Genomic DNA, 16,878 nt, shown 5'->3' with positions numbered 1-16,878 from the left:
ACAAGAAGACTGAAATGTTTTCAGGGACCAGACATCCAAAGACAGAGTATCAGTGTGGCTTATCTGGGAATGGGCACTGACCAAACTTTCGACTCTTGGATGAATTTCACCTGCTAGCACAGAAGGCAGCAATCAAGGGGTAGGAAAAGAATAGCTCTATTAAACACGAAGATGCTCACAGAGTCCTGTGCTCTCTAGTGTAGTCTTGCCCAGGCATTCGTTATGGGCCGCTGTCAGAGGCAGCTCACTGCATCAGATGGTCATCTGAGTTGATGCCATCTTTCTGTGGTTCTTCTGTCTTAAGTTAGGTGTGGGTGGGGAGAGAATCTATGGCTTGTACAAAGGCTACCTGGCCTGAGTAGGAGATCTAGAAAATGAGCAAACCACAATTCATGGAACACATCTTTTATTCAATAAGCAAGCAAGCACGCACAGAAGTATAATGTGTAGTGCTTAATATTCATACAGTACTAAAAATATAAAAATAGAAATAAAATTTCACTGAAAGCATTTTCACTCACAAATATACAAGGAAAAGTGCTGTCAAGCCACATCATGCTACACCACTTGCCAGTTGCTGAACTGACAGTTTCCCAACGGAACTGAAACACTGAAAGTCTGCTAGTCCTTCCTCATGGCTTTTGGCACGCCTGAATATTTGACTAGCAAAAATAGGCCTTCTGCAGCCGAGAACCTAAAAAGCATACATGTCATTACCTAACGGAACAATAAAGTAATTCTGGAGAGTTTAATAGTGATAGCAGCCTGCTTCAAGCTGTGTACCTGACATAGAGAATTAAAAAAGATTAAACAGACTTGAATCCTGATTACAATCCAGACCAGTCATGGCTAACGATTACTGAAACTGTATTCTCCATGAAAGTTTGTGCAATACTCCCACCTGGTGGCATATTTTAAAACTATCTTCCTTCACTGCTGCTGTTTCCTCTGCCTGCTTTCGCTGGCACCTATATTCATCTTCCACTCGGGTCTGTACAAACCATAAACAGCACTAAGTGCCCTTAACTGTTAGTGGAATTAGAGGATATCTAGCACCTTATCTTCTCTTACTATATCTAATAAGTGAAATTCACATCTACACAGGAAAGCAATACAGGTCAGAGACTGATTCCTCAAGAAAAACCCTGCACCAGAAGCCTTGCTTTTAAGCCCTGTTTTGAGGGACTGAATTAAGAGTTGAGGGCTTAAACTTGTTTGCTGACCTTCAGCATGGAACTGAACTTCATTCATCAGGCAGACAGCTGTGTGCTGTCATCCATGAAAGTATGGGTCAGTTTGGGATTAGTGTGACAATCACAGCTATATTTCATAACACAGCCTCTCTTGCAGAGTATGCCAGTGCACAGAACCTACTCAAATTATACAGATACGGGTGTATAGAACCTAATGTGAACCCCACTTTGATCAGTTACTATTTTGGAATGGGATTTATTTATACTTGATATACCTGCTATAAAAATAAATGTGACGATTAACCCCTGAGATCATTCCAGCATACAGTTTTGGCCTGTTACTTGTTTCCCTCTGAAATAATTTTTTATTTGGTTTATGGCCATTTATTTAGGTTCTAGTGAAAAGCTTTTATAAAACACATTAAATAATCAATGTGGGGCTGAAAAGGTGTACATTCTAGTTGCATATATGATACATACCTTATACGTATATAATACATTCCATAACAGCTGAATATTCTAGTATTGTCTGGGAAGTTCTTGCATGTGGACGAAGGATTAAAATACTAGAAGATAAACAGCTGTTTAGGATCAAAGATAATTGTATCTGATATGGTTTACTTTGATTGTTTTTCTTTCTTTAAATCTCGTTACACATAATAGCTACAGTAGTTTATCCAGCAGGTAATAAATGAATGCATAAAGCACTTCTAGCTATATTTGGATATCATATGCATGCATTTTTTATAAATAAAAATCAAACGTGAGGTCACATTTTCCCATCTTCTGTTTATAAACTAAATCAAATTTCTCATTCATTGAAACAGTGAAGATGTCTTTCCATAGCCCAACTCGTCCTGAAACGGAGAGAAGGAACACAAGTCAGAGAGCAGACATAACAGGACACCAAGTATCTACAGTGTAATTGTGCAGGGCACTAAGTATCATCTGTGAGATGCTAATCAGTCTTAGCTTTCATTGAAAGCTCAGTGAGACCTAAGGCTGTCCACTGACTTACCCAACTGCCCCACTACAACCCTTACAAAGCCTTAAAATGAGCACCATACACCTCAGTATCTGCATCAGCCGAGAATTAGACAGGAAAAAATCAGATTTTTGTGGGAGTTTACTCTAGCCTGAATCAGAAATTAACAGATTTGGGGTTGGGTATTCATTTAAAAGTGCATTTCTGGTTTCAGTGCAAACTATGGCTGTCAATCAGACAATGCGTTATTATGCATCAACGATTCCAACCGCTAACAAGAATACGTCTAAAAATGGCTGTGCCTCCAGCATACACTGGTTAGAGAACTATCCAAAAAGGTACATGGAATGCAGAGTATTAAACCGATTACTGAATTCTGATTATCAAGATGTAATATCATTACTAATTTCTATTATTTTATGTTTAAAGATCAATTCAACAGGTTAATTTATGTTTCTCAATATGGAGAGAATCATTTGTTAAATACAAGTGCCTAGATTATACCTACAGAACAGGACAAGTGCCGTGCACCCAGGTTGTGCCATTTAAATTTTAATTTTGTACACGAGGAATGGGAAGCTTCTGGTGGATGCAATACAGATGCTGAACACTTTTTCCTTGTATGGAGTATTCTACTCTACTGAACCCAGCTAGTAACATAACCTGATGGCAAAGGTTGCAGGCCCCTTAACCACTGCTCCACCACAGTCCAAAATATATTTAACTCAAAGTCAGCCAGGGTTACTTGCTGGTGAATAAAACCCGTAGAGTAACCAGACTGAGAAGCCCAATTCTCTTCTCATTTATGTTGGATATAAATAAAGATGAGATCCAGGCTTGTTCAACTGGAATAAATGAAAGGAGAATTGGGACTGTGCTACCAGAGAGTTTAATCATAACAGCAAGAACAAAACTACATGCAGGGAGCTTAATTATGCGTTTGATATATAAGAATACGCATTTAATTTAATTACCCTTGCTTTTACGCAGCAACTCTATAATTGAGTCCAAAGACAAAACTGTTTGCAGCACCTACAAATTACATACTAACATGATAGCGTATGTATGTGTGGCAAGAGCCATTTTATGAAATCAGGGTTTTCCTATAACTCCTGAAGGTATGATAAGTGTTCTGGTTTGTTCTCAGGATCCAAAGATCAAAAGAACCTGAAACTGACTGAAAATGCATCATTTATTGTTTTCACCAAACTTCTTCTGCATCAAAAAAAAAACCCCAAACCCACAAACATTTAAGGAAACACAATCATAAAACATCTGATACTGATTTCAGTTTTGCTCTGACAACTATAATTGCATAAAGTACAGCATGAAACATAAAAGCTTGTTTTTCCCCTTCAACAATGATAATAAAACATTTTCTTCCTCTGCTTGGGAAAGAGAAGCCTTTTATTTCTGAATCTCCCTAACACCACATATGGACAAATGACAAGTTTTATAAAGGACATAGACAGTGGATTATTTGTAACATCTTTATTTTTAACGATATGAATTGATAGCTCGTCAAAAGGTCACCCACCTGGTTTATGATTTGAATCATGCAACTGTGAAAATTATGATGTGATAACAGTCAAATATAAGTAATATATCTAATCATTGTTCTGCTTTCACAGCAGCTCAGGCTTATCTTCAGAGTAAAGATCAATGTGCTAAAAGAAAAAAAAATGAAGAACTAAAATAAAGCAAAATAATAAAGTAAATGTAACTAATGACAAATTAAAAATATTTGAAACAAATTACAATAAGCTGTCATGTTATTGCCACCATTCTTTGTCACAGAAACAAACAGAGAAGGAACAAAGCACTGTTAATGAAACTGCATTCTGAAGTAACAAAATATTGTAAAAGCCAGAGACAGCAAACGAAATTCAACAGAAAGCTATTTTTAATAAAAAGCACACAGTGAACAAATGACAAAATACTACATTAACTGCTGTAGCTCCCTTCCTTCTCTATTACAAAATGGAGGCTTCTTTTTGGAAGATTTGTAGACAGTATAAATAAGAGGCTCTGCCCCTTGACTGGGGGCTTGCAGGCTCCACTACAGAACAACAAACACTAATGCCACGTACAGAATGGTGCATGCAGCAAAGATTGGCATCACCCTGTTCATCTGGGTGGAGATGAGCTGGCCAGCAGAGACAGCAGCTGACCTTTCTGCCTGTGAAAGGTCTCAGCAGCAGCTATGTTCTCTTATATTACAACCTCGCCTTTCTTCACAACCTTCCTGGCTTTCACTGGACAAGGAGGGGGGTTTGGGCTGTGCATAGTATGTAGCTGTGCTGCTACTTCACAGACCTCCAGATCGTGGGGTTAGGAACAAACCTAGGGGTCTATGTTACAGGCAAGTCAATGGAGGAGAATGTGGCTCTGTTATTTGTAAAATCTTGCACTGACATAGAACACTTTATCCAAGACCCTCAGGATGTCTTACCAGACTCACTACTTTGTGATCTTGTCTTCGTAGCAGAGAAGTGGTTGGTAATCAAATCAGTTAGGCAATGTGCCTTAAAATCCTACTGCAAATGAGATGGTCTGTTTTCACACAAGACACAAGTTGTGTTACATGATGAATTTTCAGTTTTAAGTAGTAAGGGGAAGTTAGGATAGGAGTTGAAAGCAAGGTAACTAAAAGCAGGAAAACACACAATACAGTGGAGACTGTAGCAGAAACTCTATGGAATATATTAGGTCTTTCAGTGAAACTACAAACTACTTTGTCTTCACTGGAATTTTACCTCAAACCAGCAAACTTGACATATTTATTCCAGGAACTCATCATTACCATGAACTGGAGAAAAAGAGGTACTATCTCTCAGTTGTGACAGAGAACTAGAGAGCAGTTCAGCTGAGAGGGACCCGGGGGTATTGGTGGATGATATGCTGACTATGAGCCGGCAGAGTGCCCTTGCAGCCAGGAGGGCCAGTAGTATCCTGGGGTGCATCTGGAGCAGTGTGGCAGCAGGTCAAGGGAGCTGATCCTCCCCTTCTACTGACCCTGGTGAGGCCACATCTGGAGTGCTCTGTCCAGTGCTGGGCTCCTCAGTACAAGAAAGACAAGGAGCTGCTGGAAAGGGTCCAGCGGAGGACCACAAGGATGATCAGGAGTCTAGAGCATCTCTTATGAGGAAAGATTGTGGAAGCTGGGCCTGTTTAGTCTGGAGACGAGCAGGCTGTGAGGGGATCTCATTAGTGCAGATCAATATCTCAAAGGTGGGTGCCAGGAGGACGGTGCCAGACTCTTTTCAGTGGTGCCCAGCGACAGGATGAGGAGCAACGGCCATAAACTAAAACACAAGAAGTTTCCCCTCAACATAAGGAAGAACTTCTTTACACTGAGGGTGGCAGAGCCCTGGAACAGGCTGCCCAGGGGGTTGTGGAGTCTCCGTCTCTGGAGATATTCAAAACCTGCCTGGACGTGTTCCTGCGTAACCTGCTCTGGGTGGCACTACCTTGGCAGGGGGGTTGGACTGGATGATCCCCAGAGGTCCCTTCCAACCCTAATGATTCTGTGATCTGCCCAGGAATCCAGAATCTGGTTTCCAGGTCCTACTGTAATAACGAGTGTATAGCCCCTACAAGAATGCACCAAGAGCCTTTCCGTACCAGGTGTGCAAAGTCATCTGCAAGGAGGTGTGAGCAATGGTTTTCTTTCAAGCATGACATTCTGAAATATTTGTGCCAGCGTGCACAGAGGACAAGCTATCCTGGGTCAGTAAGTGATGATAGTTTGAGTTGAGCAATGGAGAACTGGCATAAGGCTCTGCCAAGACAGACACAAAGGCAGTACAGAATACCAGTGAACCTGCTTTCATGGGAAAGCAAACTTGCTCTCAAACAAATCTAAGTGTTGGTAAGATCACAGTTTGATTAAAGGTGAATACAAACATACAATAGACTTTCGTAAGGCAAGTGATTTTAGTGGTTTAAATAGAAATACATTGACAAAATGCACGATAAATGCATAAACAACTGCCTAACTCAGAATTGGTAGTCATGGACAGACAATACTTTAAATTTTTATCAGAGATTTGAAAGCAATTATAAAAATTACAGCTGACATAATCTGCAGATCACATGAAGGATGAGGTAGTATGGAAAAAGCTCCTACAGATCGAAATATTCAGATCGTTATATCCCTCAGTAAGGGACAATAACCCGTAAATCAATTCCTCTGAAAAGACTTTGTAGCCATGATAAACACATGCTTCACGTATGATGCTGTACCAAGAACTGCTAACATGGCTAGGGATGGACAAACAAGGAAGAGGGAGAAAGTTCCAATTAAAACTGGAGTAAATGAGTCAATAAAGTGATTTTATGTCTGAATAAAGCATATGTGAGGCTGACACAGGAATTGACCATCTTGATCTTATTCCCTCATCTTTAAAAAGAGCTGTTAAGTGCTGTACAGAAAATAATTTGAGGGAGACTTACTGAGTTCACTCTTTTATGCCTGTCAGAAAGACAGCTGAGAGAAGACTTGATTTCTTGACATTATCAAAGGACAGATGTATCAACAGATCAAAAGGCACTTCAGGTTCCTAGAGAAAGACCTCACCAGAATAAACATCTAGAATCTGGACACATTTTAAACAGCTAAAATAGGCAATGAAAAGAAAAAGCTCATGAAAAAGGAAAGCTACAGGTCTTTGTCATTTCATGCCTTCAAATTAGAATTATCTGCTTTTCTAGAATATCTGATATATTTAAAAACAAGGCCTTAGGCGAGGATAAACTGTATGAAATTGTGTGGACTATGACATGCCAAAGCTTAGAAGGAGTGGTGCAGTCTTCCCAGCCTGAATAGCTCAAGCCACTGAAGTAAGCCAAAGACTCTCCAACATAGTGTTTTGCATGGTGTTGAATATACACTGTCAATCCTGGATATTTCCATCCTTTTTAGTCACTTCTACCTAAATTTATTTCAAAAGAAACAAACCCCCAATTTGCACCAACAGTCAGTTACCTCCCATCATTTCCACAGCAATATTTTGCCAACATCTTAACACATACTGGAGGTTACTAAGTTGTCAGTTGCTTCTTGCAACTTTCACAGTAAGAGTTTTACTGTGGGTTTTAAACATACCCCTGCCAACGGGAAGTGCTTCTGCATTACAGCACTGGTCAATGAGTTGATGGCAGTGTTCCACCATGGATTCCAACTGTGCTTTGTCATAAGAAACTCCTAAGAACCTCACCAGTTGCTCAACCATCGTTGCTAGGTCCTGTAAAACAGCATTTAAAAAGTAGTTTATTTTACAATATCTTAAATGACCTTTTTAAATTAGTTTAAATATTTCAAAATAAGTTACATCTTGATGAATGTGAGAAATAGAAATGCAGAACTGTAAAAACACCACTGTCTTAAAATTCTGCCACCTTCTAATTTTCTGAAAATAAACACACTTAAGTAATTGGGGTAAGACAGGTCGGCAGAGAACATGATCATGTAAGCTCGCCTCTTCAAATATTAGAACGGGGAACTGCGAAGTAATTCTGATGCTTCCCATTTCAGACAACACCACCCCCTTAACTCATTACTTTGAATACCAGTGTATTTTGGAGGAATAAAAAATTACTTTGATTTTTATCTTGATAAAAATAAATTACTACAAATGTTAGAACAGCCTTTCCTTCATTGTTAGCTTCTGGGACTGCATTCAGGCAGGTAGAAAGGATCTAGCAAGGTGGCCTCTGAGAATAAGCAGTCATTAATTTCTACATCCGGACCTCCAGGGTTTCTCAGTATGAGTAAGATTTCTGGAGTTGCAAGGGCAACATAGCAATGTTTATCAGGAAGCAGGCAGATACTAGACACCACCAGCTTTCAGCAGCACCCACCAGTGTACATGGCTAGGAATATATCATTATTCAAACTATGGGTTTGAAATAAATTCTACTTAACCTTTTTAATTGTTCTGATTGTATTACATCTTCCTTTAGCATCCTGCTCTATCAGAAGGCTCTGTAAAACTGACATAATATACCCAGCTTTATTGAGTTATACTCTTATTTTGCCTTTTTGTAGTTTAGAGACAGAAGCTGCGTTTTCCCTGTTTTAATTTTCCAGTCAAATAAACATTTTGAAGTATTTTCATTAATTCTCAAAAATACATTATTGCAATAGCAAATGAAAACCAATGTTCTATGTAGTATTTCTACTAAATTTCTGATTAAAAATACAAGTGGATTTATTAGCCAGCATACTGTAAGGATCAAATAATTATGTTCACCTTATACTACACAATCATCTCTAATTGTTTTCAACACTGTTTCACAGAAGACAGTAACAACAACCAAATAAGGAGAATAAATGCCAAATATATAGGAAAAATACTGATGATTCACTTCTTCCCCTCATTGATACAGCACACACTGCAAGACATTTCTTTTAAATTAATGCCAGGACTGAGCGTACCAAGCACTGAGCAGTTACACATCTCTGCCTTCTCTTTGAGCACTTTGGTGCCTATGGATGCAGGCAGATTCCTGAGTAAATTGCTAGGTTTATTAAAGTGCTGGAAGTCCACAGAATCTATTGAATGCCAGTGCTTTAAAAATGGTATCAGACATTAGGGAGCCCAAATATGGACATAAGAAGCAAATGTTGTACTTTCTGTATTTTAAACACTATGATGCTAAATGTAATTAAAATACCTTTTTGCTACATCTAACCTACCTTATGCATGTCTTCATACTTGAGAAAAAGTACATTGGCATCCATGTGATGTTCCCAAAACTCTTGCACATGTTCAAACCACGAACCATACCCTACTACAAAGACATTATGATTGGCATGAGAAAAATGAATACTTTTGTTATTAAGCTCTTTTCGAAACGGAAAAAAAAGGAGAAAAATAAATTGACTGGAGTGGTTCATAGCCCCCGGAGAACAGCATCTGGTTTTGACCCACTGCCAGGCACAGCAAGGAATTTAATTAAAACAGAGTTTTTCTCAGTTTGGAATATTCAAAAGAACTAACTTACCATAACGACAAAATGCCACCATATTTCATTATGGACCTCTTGTAGCTCAGTATTAATAACACCTGACTATTGAACAAAATTGAAATAAAAATTATGCAGATAGCTTTGAAGGAGGCAAATTTCTGGTGGCTCCAACCTGGGTGAATTCCTGTAATGACAGTATCACACTGCAGGTTCCTTCACTTAGAAGGAATGCTAGATACAGCATTCATGGAAAGTTCTACAGAGCATCCTCTATTACAAAGAATTGTTAACAACCATTGTCCTTTCTTAATTAAACACATATCGAGGACATAGGCCTACAAAATGCTTCGTGGTCATTCCCAAAAAACATAGGCTGTACTGACAGAATATTCTGTTTATCATTACATCTTTTGTGCTAGCCCATCCGCCTCCTGGCTAAAATCTAAGACCTAGTCTCTTCTATTGTTATTTTCTGAACACTTCCATACAACTTCTGTAGGTATGCCAGAACGCAGTTTCAGCTATACTGTTATCAGTTATCTCAATTACACAATAAATCCAGACTACAACCAGATGCCTATGAGATGTTGAATGCTCCCAAAAACTTAAGAGTGATGTGATGGGGTACTTCCCACATATCACAAGACATGAGCTGGCCCTGCGTGCAGTCTTGCCAATGATGAAAAGTTTATGCCTCCTACCTCCTGCATGCCACCAGCAGCTTGTCTTCAGTTCCCCATATCTGCTGTGTGAAGTTTAGGAGTTGAAGTTAAGCTGAGGTGCTATGCTGGGAGGGTTTGTGCTCCCAGCACTGATGAGGCAGTGATTACTGGAAGCCTTAACTTACCCCCCTAAAACTCTCCTCCTTTGTTTTTCACTTCCCTCATAAAGTCCACATTTGCACTGATTTTAGTCAATGTCTAGCAGAGGCTCAGACACTGGAATTTGTTATGTAGAGAATTCTTTTTGCTGCAAATATTATCAGAAAGACAACCCAAAGAGAAATGAATCCTGCATATTTCTTTGTTAACAGTGATAAATTCCCCCAAAGTACTTCAGATAATTAAGACAGGAGCTTAGCAAATATGGTGAGCAGTTTTTCACATTCTTCCCCCATATCTTTTGGCCAAGTTTATATTTTCAGCAAAGCAGCTATAGAAAAATATTAAACTTTTAAGGTTTGTATTTTGAAGCCACCTTTTCTCCTTGAAAAATAATTGTTTAATTTTGGTAACTGGAATATTTTCAATGGACAAAGAGGTCAGTTTCACAGGAAAATTATTTCAATCAGATGACTAATTTTCTTTTTTTATAAAGGTACTAGAAAAATTCCATTTTTGTTATTCCCATCCCATACACCCATAAAGAAATTCATGAAGCTAACGTATTAGTCAACCAAAAGGTGTTCCTAGCTGCTCGTAATGGTACAAGGCAAGAATCTCCCTCAAGATTATGTTAGTAGAGTTTATGCTTTATGTAAGAAACTCCCTTAAGCTTTCGAGGATAATATCAAAGAACTAGCACATTCAAGACTAATCCTTATCCAACTCATGTTTTCGAACAAGATAGTTAACATGCACTGAATTTGTTTCAAGGTTGTCAGTTATAAGGAGGGGTAAAAAGAGTGGAATTGTGTCATTTGGGCTCAGTGCTTCTCCATCTAGCAAAACTTGGACTTCTTATGAAGGTTTGAGGTTTTTTTTCTTTGCTGCTGTATTGCTTCCATGAGATGCAAACATTTGCTAAATGCAAAACACTCCGTTTGCACAATTATGGACACAGAACACACTGTGATGTTTTATTGACTCTGGGAGGTTGTGATAAATCAGCTAACTGCTACAAGATGAAGATATAAATAACTCCTGGGACACTTATATGAAAAAGAGTACAGAACCTTCCTCCTATCTTAGAAGACCTTCTAATGCATCCTTCATCTCCTCAGTCTAGAAGTTCCTGATCATGGGCTTCAGACAAACATCCCATTCTCAGGGAATGCAAAAATAAAAGCTGAAGGTGGGATGGAATGGAAATTTATCTGCTCTGCACAAACTTGCAGGAGAAAGTAACAAAGGTTTCTAAAGCCTTTTAAATAACCTCCACAGGTAGGCTTTTATTTTCTCCTTCCCTTTAGTATTATACAGTCTTCCCTTTAGTGTCATACAGCTATTTTAGCATCAACTCCTCAAAATTCCAGGCTGAAGGAAAGTTCACTGCAGTGGATCTAGAGGAGATCTTGCTCTCAGAGCACAAGGTACTCAGTGAATTCTTAGTGTCACATTAAAGTACTGTAGAGAAGATTTTGTAGGGAAACAGAAGGCAGTAAATTTTTTTTTTTCTATTCCTAGCTATAAAGTGTGGCAATCCATTGGCAAAAAGCCCAGTGGCAGCCAGTTATGTGAGAACATAGGGCTTGCCCTCCCTGTAAATTTACTGAGCTAGTGCAGGGGAGCTCCTTAAGGCACTGCAGCCTGAGTAGGAGGAACACAGTGGGTGGGTGCATCATGAAACAGCCCTCGCTCAAAGGAGTTACTGGGTAAGCAGCTGATGAGTTGCTGTAAAGCAGGTTAGTATATTCTTATTACAGAGGTGTATTTGTCAGACAGTAGCAGCCTGCAACTGCCTTCTAATAGGGGCTCACTTCAACTTACTATGTACTCCGCATCAATCTCATGCAAACTAGAGATTTTTGTGTGTTAACTGGTATCTTGCAAGGGACAAACACTGAGGTTTTGGATGAAATAAGGTTTTGGATGAAATAAAAGTATTAAAGGAATTCCCAGGAAAAAAAAAACAAACCTTTGAGGAACAGAAGGACTCCTGAGAAGTAGCTAACAGTGAGGTACAGCTGAAATCAAATGATGCTGGGAGTATTCACCACTTTTCACAAGGTACCCAGTACCTTGCAAACTGAATTTTAGAAGAGTAGATCAGAATTTTACCTGAGCTAAGTGGTACACTGCTGAGCCCATGGGGTCAAATGTTCTAAGGCAATTATTTACAAGGCGTGGTCATAGTTTGCACAACAAATCTAAGTCCATGTAGCACTACCTGTAGCAACCTCCTGGCTGTATATGCAAAACAAATGCACCTTTATCCAGTTCACTTCTGTACTTGCAGAAGGAATGCAGAGATGAAAATAAATATGTAACAGCATATGCAGAGATAACAGCTCCTTACACTTGTCATTCATAAACCTTCTGCAGAACTCCTGAAATGTTCCTCTGTAGCTCATGGTCCTTAGCGAGCGGTGAAACTGGTAATAAGACACCACCAGGTCTTTGGGGTTGCGAGCCATGTATATTACCTATGATGGGGGGAAAAAACCATCTTATTGAAAGTTTTCCCCCAACAACCCTGTTTCCCAAAGCGCTTAAGCAACTGTTGCCAAAATAATTAAACAAACATGACTTCATTTCATTTTTACCTTTGAATTGCCATTATGGAGGTCTGAAGGCAAAAACCGGTATGGTAGGTGGCTTTTTATAAGGCGAGGAGACGTCAGTTCCTAATATACAAGCAGACAGAAACACTTCTTACTGTGCATTAGTTTTTGGCACATCCTGAGCTGTCCTGAACTATCATGCTTGAAGGCCTTTACTACAGTGAGTCACATATACAAATTCACTTCTTAAATTAACAGGGGTCTGGGACTAGAAATTAGGTCAGGGAATTACACCTTGGTTTTTAATACTGAAGAGCCAGATAACGTGTTGAGGTTTTTGTTGGTTTTGGGGACTTCTTCCCCCCTTTTGTTTTCAAAATACTTCCATTTGTAGAACCTTCTCAGGAAGAGTGTGTCATAACTGAAGATTCTTAGTAGGAAATTAACTTTGTTTCCAGTGATGCTTCCACTAAAATTCCTTGAAAAATACTAGAAGCTCTGAAAACCCCACCCCTAACTTCTTCAAAATTTTACTTTTGCAATTTATTTATCTTCAGAATTAGGCCCAGACAATCCAAATGCTTATCTGAGTGTGTGAACATCTTTCAGAGTATTTTTCTATAATTTGACACAAAATCATCTTATGACACAAATAATTTTCTGGTAGTTAAAACCTGCATAAATCCACACTCGATCAAGTTGCTAGCACATTGTACAGATAACAATGCATAATCTCAAACTAAACCTCTCACTATTGCCACCACTTAAAATGCATCAAGGTAGCATTAAGGTCTCATTGGACTAGGTGTCACAGAGATGAAAAAGAAAAGCAACCTCCAATCCCTAAATACTCTCAGCCTAAAGGAGGCTGATGCCGCAGCTGTCATTGACCAGAAGCAGCTAAAATCTATCCGTGCCAGCCTTAGCTAGCTCAGTTCAATAAGCACTGTAGCTGTTCTAGGATGGAGTCCCATATTTTGCCTAATCACTCCAAGATATGCCTGTATCATTAGTATTTGCAGCAGTGAAAAGATCACATTTACATGCCATGGCACTAGTCTCTGAGTGATTCTTAATACGGTGAGCTCATTTCATGCAGAGTATTTCAAACTCCTCAAACTACACGTACAGAGTCTGTAGATCCACAAGTCCTGGGACTCTGAGGATTTAGATGTGTAAATTCAGAGCGGTTGGTCTATAGATCCATGGATCTCTGTATTTGTAGTCCTCTTTTGCAAATTCGGGAAAGGAATTGAAGAAAATTTGCCTCATTTGGGCAGCTTCTGTTTACCTAAGCAAGGGAGGTCTAGAACTTCTATTCAGAAAACCCACTGCCAAGATATTTAGGACATGGAGAAACTTCTAAAGCATTACAGTATAACAGATCTTAATAAAATCAATTTTAAAATAACCTAGTAATACGTGGAATCATTCCAACAATCTCTGCAAGTCCAGTGATGAAAAGGACAACACCACAGGATGAAATGAAGTGATAAATATGGAACAGAGGAAAAAGATACCCAAATGCTGAAAGACTTTCTTTGCAATAAATTGTACCTTGATGATGTCCAGACCAGGCTGAGGGTACTCGAGGACTGGAAGTTGTTCATCTATATTCATTAGTCCAATCTCATCTGGATCAGCTCCCTGACTCACTAGATATACCACTTCCTGTAGCAAGCCTGTGCCTGCAGGAAAGAGAACAGATTGTATTACAGTCCTTATCTAAACAGAAGCATATGAAGGGAGACCTAGACATAGTAATAATGGTAACTTTTGTCCTTAACAGTCTGTTGTGAACTACATCTGTAAACTACTGTTTTAATGTAATATGTCCCTTAGTTTATTTTAAACGCATGGAGATCTCCTTTCACTTAGAAGATCTGAGATTTTTCTTCAACAATAATTTCACTCTGTTTCTGTCTCCAAATCATTCAATCTGTGAATTAGAAAGAATTAAAAAAAAAAAAAAAAAAAAAAAAGGAAAGTTTTTCCCCTGTGAATGTTAGCTAGGCAAAATACTACTGTTTCCATTTTAGAAATAAAAAAAATGAGGCAGACAGAGATCATCCAAGTTCACAAGATGCATTAGCGGCCGTACTGGAAGACTGATGGTGTCCTCTATTCTAAATTGTAGGCAATTGTTATGCAACAATAAAAGAGTCTATTTATACCTCTGAGGACATTTACAAAGCAACCATTAGGTATTACAGTCTTAATGACTGTGCTTTGAAAAACTAATAGGTATTCCAAATAGAAGTTTGAACAGAGAAACCATTTCAAATCACCTTCAGGCAGGTAGGAAATCCTCAAAACAGGCAAAGGTTCAGTGATACTTGACAGAGGCTTATGAAGAGAAAGGCTCAGGCTTTTGGTGAGATGGAAGAACAGAATGAGGGGAGAACAAAGCGAGCTAGCAGGGAAGGGACCCCCCAGTTTAGATGACAAGTCACACAGGCATGGGACATCCTGGATACTGTGATAGATAGACCAATTATTTAAGAGTTGTGAGAATGAAATAATAAGAAAATAATAACAAGAAAAATGAGACTGGGATTTATGCTCTCTCTCTTTTTGCCTAATGGAACAAGTAATTGTTCCAGAACTCTTTACCAAGACCAAGTCCACTTCGACATCCCACTTCCTTGGAAAGATGATCTGAAAACTCTCAGATGATGCCTTTCATTCCCATTTTAACTTAAAAATAACTTGTAAGTGCAGCAGTCACTAGTTAATTCATATTAACTGGCATGGATGTACACACCAACAGAAAAGTTTTGTATGAATTCTGTACATTCTTCCAACACAAAGAACACCAGTACGTCATTATTCATATATCTTTTTAATCTGATCTAGGAAGAGTTAAAAAAAGCTGGTTAGAATGAACACCGTCTGGATACAACATGAAAGAACACACGCCTCCAAGAATTGCTTTGGAGAGTAAGTACTTTAAGATTCCTCTGTTCCCTGACTGATTTGTGGGTAAATTAAAATGGCTTGGAAAAGAAGATACTTCTACATTATCATCACCCACAGAGACAGCTGTTACAGACTTAATGCCCCTGAGGCTGTTCACTCTGCATTTTTAAGTCCAACCATATATTTTATACATTAAAATTAACATACATATAGTACTTCAGTATCAGTCCTTGTGACTCTGAATGAGCACAACCCTTGTTCTCATTAAATATTTATTCTGACAGGAAACACCCTGGTTCTCCATAATTTATTTCTGTATTTCCAATTCCACCTGCAAAGAAAAATGCTATTACAGCAAGCTTGTTCCATGAAAGGAAAAGGAGTAACTGTATGGGGATAAACACCACCACCAGGACTTTGTAATTTTTTGCTACTAGCTGCTCTGTAAGCAAAAAGCAGCCATCTCCATTGTGCCTCTGAACAGGACGAGTTGCAGGGCTGAGGGAGAACTACATTGAAGCTTCAGGAGAACAGTATGTTCTGCACCAGCTCTCCACAAAGTCCACCAGATAAGAGGTGAGGGCCAAAGAGCGCAGCCCCCATGGCCTTACCCAGTTCTGCTCAGACCCGTGGCCATGCCCTAAGCTTGGCTTGATTGCCAGAAGATCCATGAAGTATTGCAGAGATTGGAAATGACATACTAATGCAGCAGGCATGGGGAAGAAAGGTTCTGATTCAGAAAGGATTCGGCCTTTGGAAGCTCAGAAGTCTTGATCTAAATGTGCTGCCATCAAAACCAGCCTTTCATTGAAAGAGTAATGCTGGTCACATGGCAAGTATTCAAGAAGGAAAAATAAATATCTCCATCCAGTACAGGTTCTTTAAAACAGTGCTTTAAATCTGTAATCCTCGGTACTAATTATTAGCACACATATACACAAATTACTGTAGTCATGTATATAGTGCTGCTTATATTCCACCATCCTATTCCAATTCACACAGCAAACAGTATTTCTGCAATATCTCTTCTACAAAGGGAAGGATTGCAAGCTGCCAGTTCAGACATCTGGCTTCTGGCCATCCAGCAGGTTAGAATCTTTCCTCCCTGCACCTGCAGTAGGACCACTGATACTGATTTCTCCCACCCATGAACTCAGTGCTAGGTTTTGCTTCTGTCACCATATTAGCCTGATTTTTTTCCACGTTAGCACTCAATTACTGTGCTTAGGATTTTCAGGGTCTTAAAGGAAAATGAAAACTAGAGATTTAACTTTGGAGGGAACTGTGATTTTTTTTTAACTTGTCACCCTTAATCAATTATCATTTCTCTCACACATTCCCAGGCTCCCTATATTAAAAAATTATCATTGACCTGGTCGCCTGTTTTAAAAAAAACAAACCATACGCTTATTTGTTAAAAAAATTAG

At 38.9% G+C, this 16,878-nt stretch overlaps 1 protein-coding gene across 3 annotated transcripts in view; it reads right to left on the bottom strand.

Annotated features, from left to right (window-relative positions):
• Nucleotides 1-389: 389 nt before the first annotated feature.
• The window catches only part of SULT4A1 (sulfotransferase family 4A member 1), a 31,192-nt gene continuing 14,703 nt past the window's right edge, over nt 390-16,878 (bottom strand). The window contains exons 2-8 of one of the 3 annotated variants that reach the window (XR_003990611.1): nt 14,090-14,220; nt 12,575-12,655; nt 12,328-12,454; nt 8,879-8,973; nt 7,286-7,424; nt 3,716-3,845; nt 390-2,050 (exon numbers count right to left, since the gene is read on the bottom strand). Coding sequence is in view for 2 of the 3 variants with exons in the window: in XM_030479915.1 (XP_030335775.1) it covers nt 1,938-2,050; nt 7,286-7,424; nt 8,879-8,973; nt 12,328-12,454; nt 12,575-12,655; nt 14,090-14,220 (686 nt within the window). In the remaining variant the exon portion in view is untranslated. Of the gene's footprint in view, nt 2,051-3,654; nt 3,846-7,285; nt 7,425-8,878; nt 8,974-12,327; nt 12,455-12,574; nt 12,656-14,089; nt 14,221-16,878 lie in introns of those variants that run through there. The other 2 variants (XM_030479915.1, XM_030479916.1) reach the window with 2 other exon arrangements.

The sequence above is a fragment of the Strigops habroptila genome, chromosome 3 (assembly GCF_004027225.2).
Source record: "Strigops habroptila isolate Jane chromosome 3, bStrHab1.2.pri, whole genome shotgun sequence".
Taxonomy (NCBI): domain Eukaryota; kingdom Metazoa; phylum Chordata; class Aves; order Psittaciformes; family Psittacidae; genus Strigops; species Strigops habroptila.
Note: the sequence above shows the minus strand (reverse complement) of the source record. Positions and strands in the feature narration are given on the sequence as shown.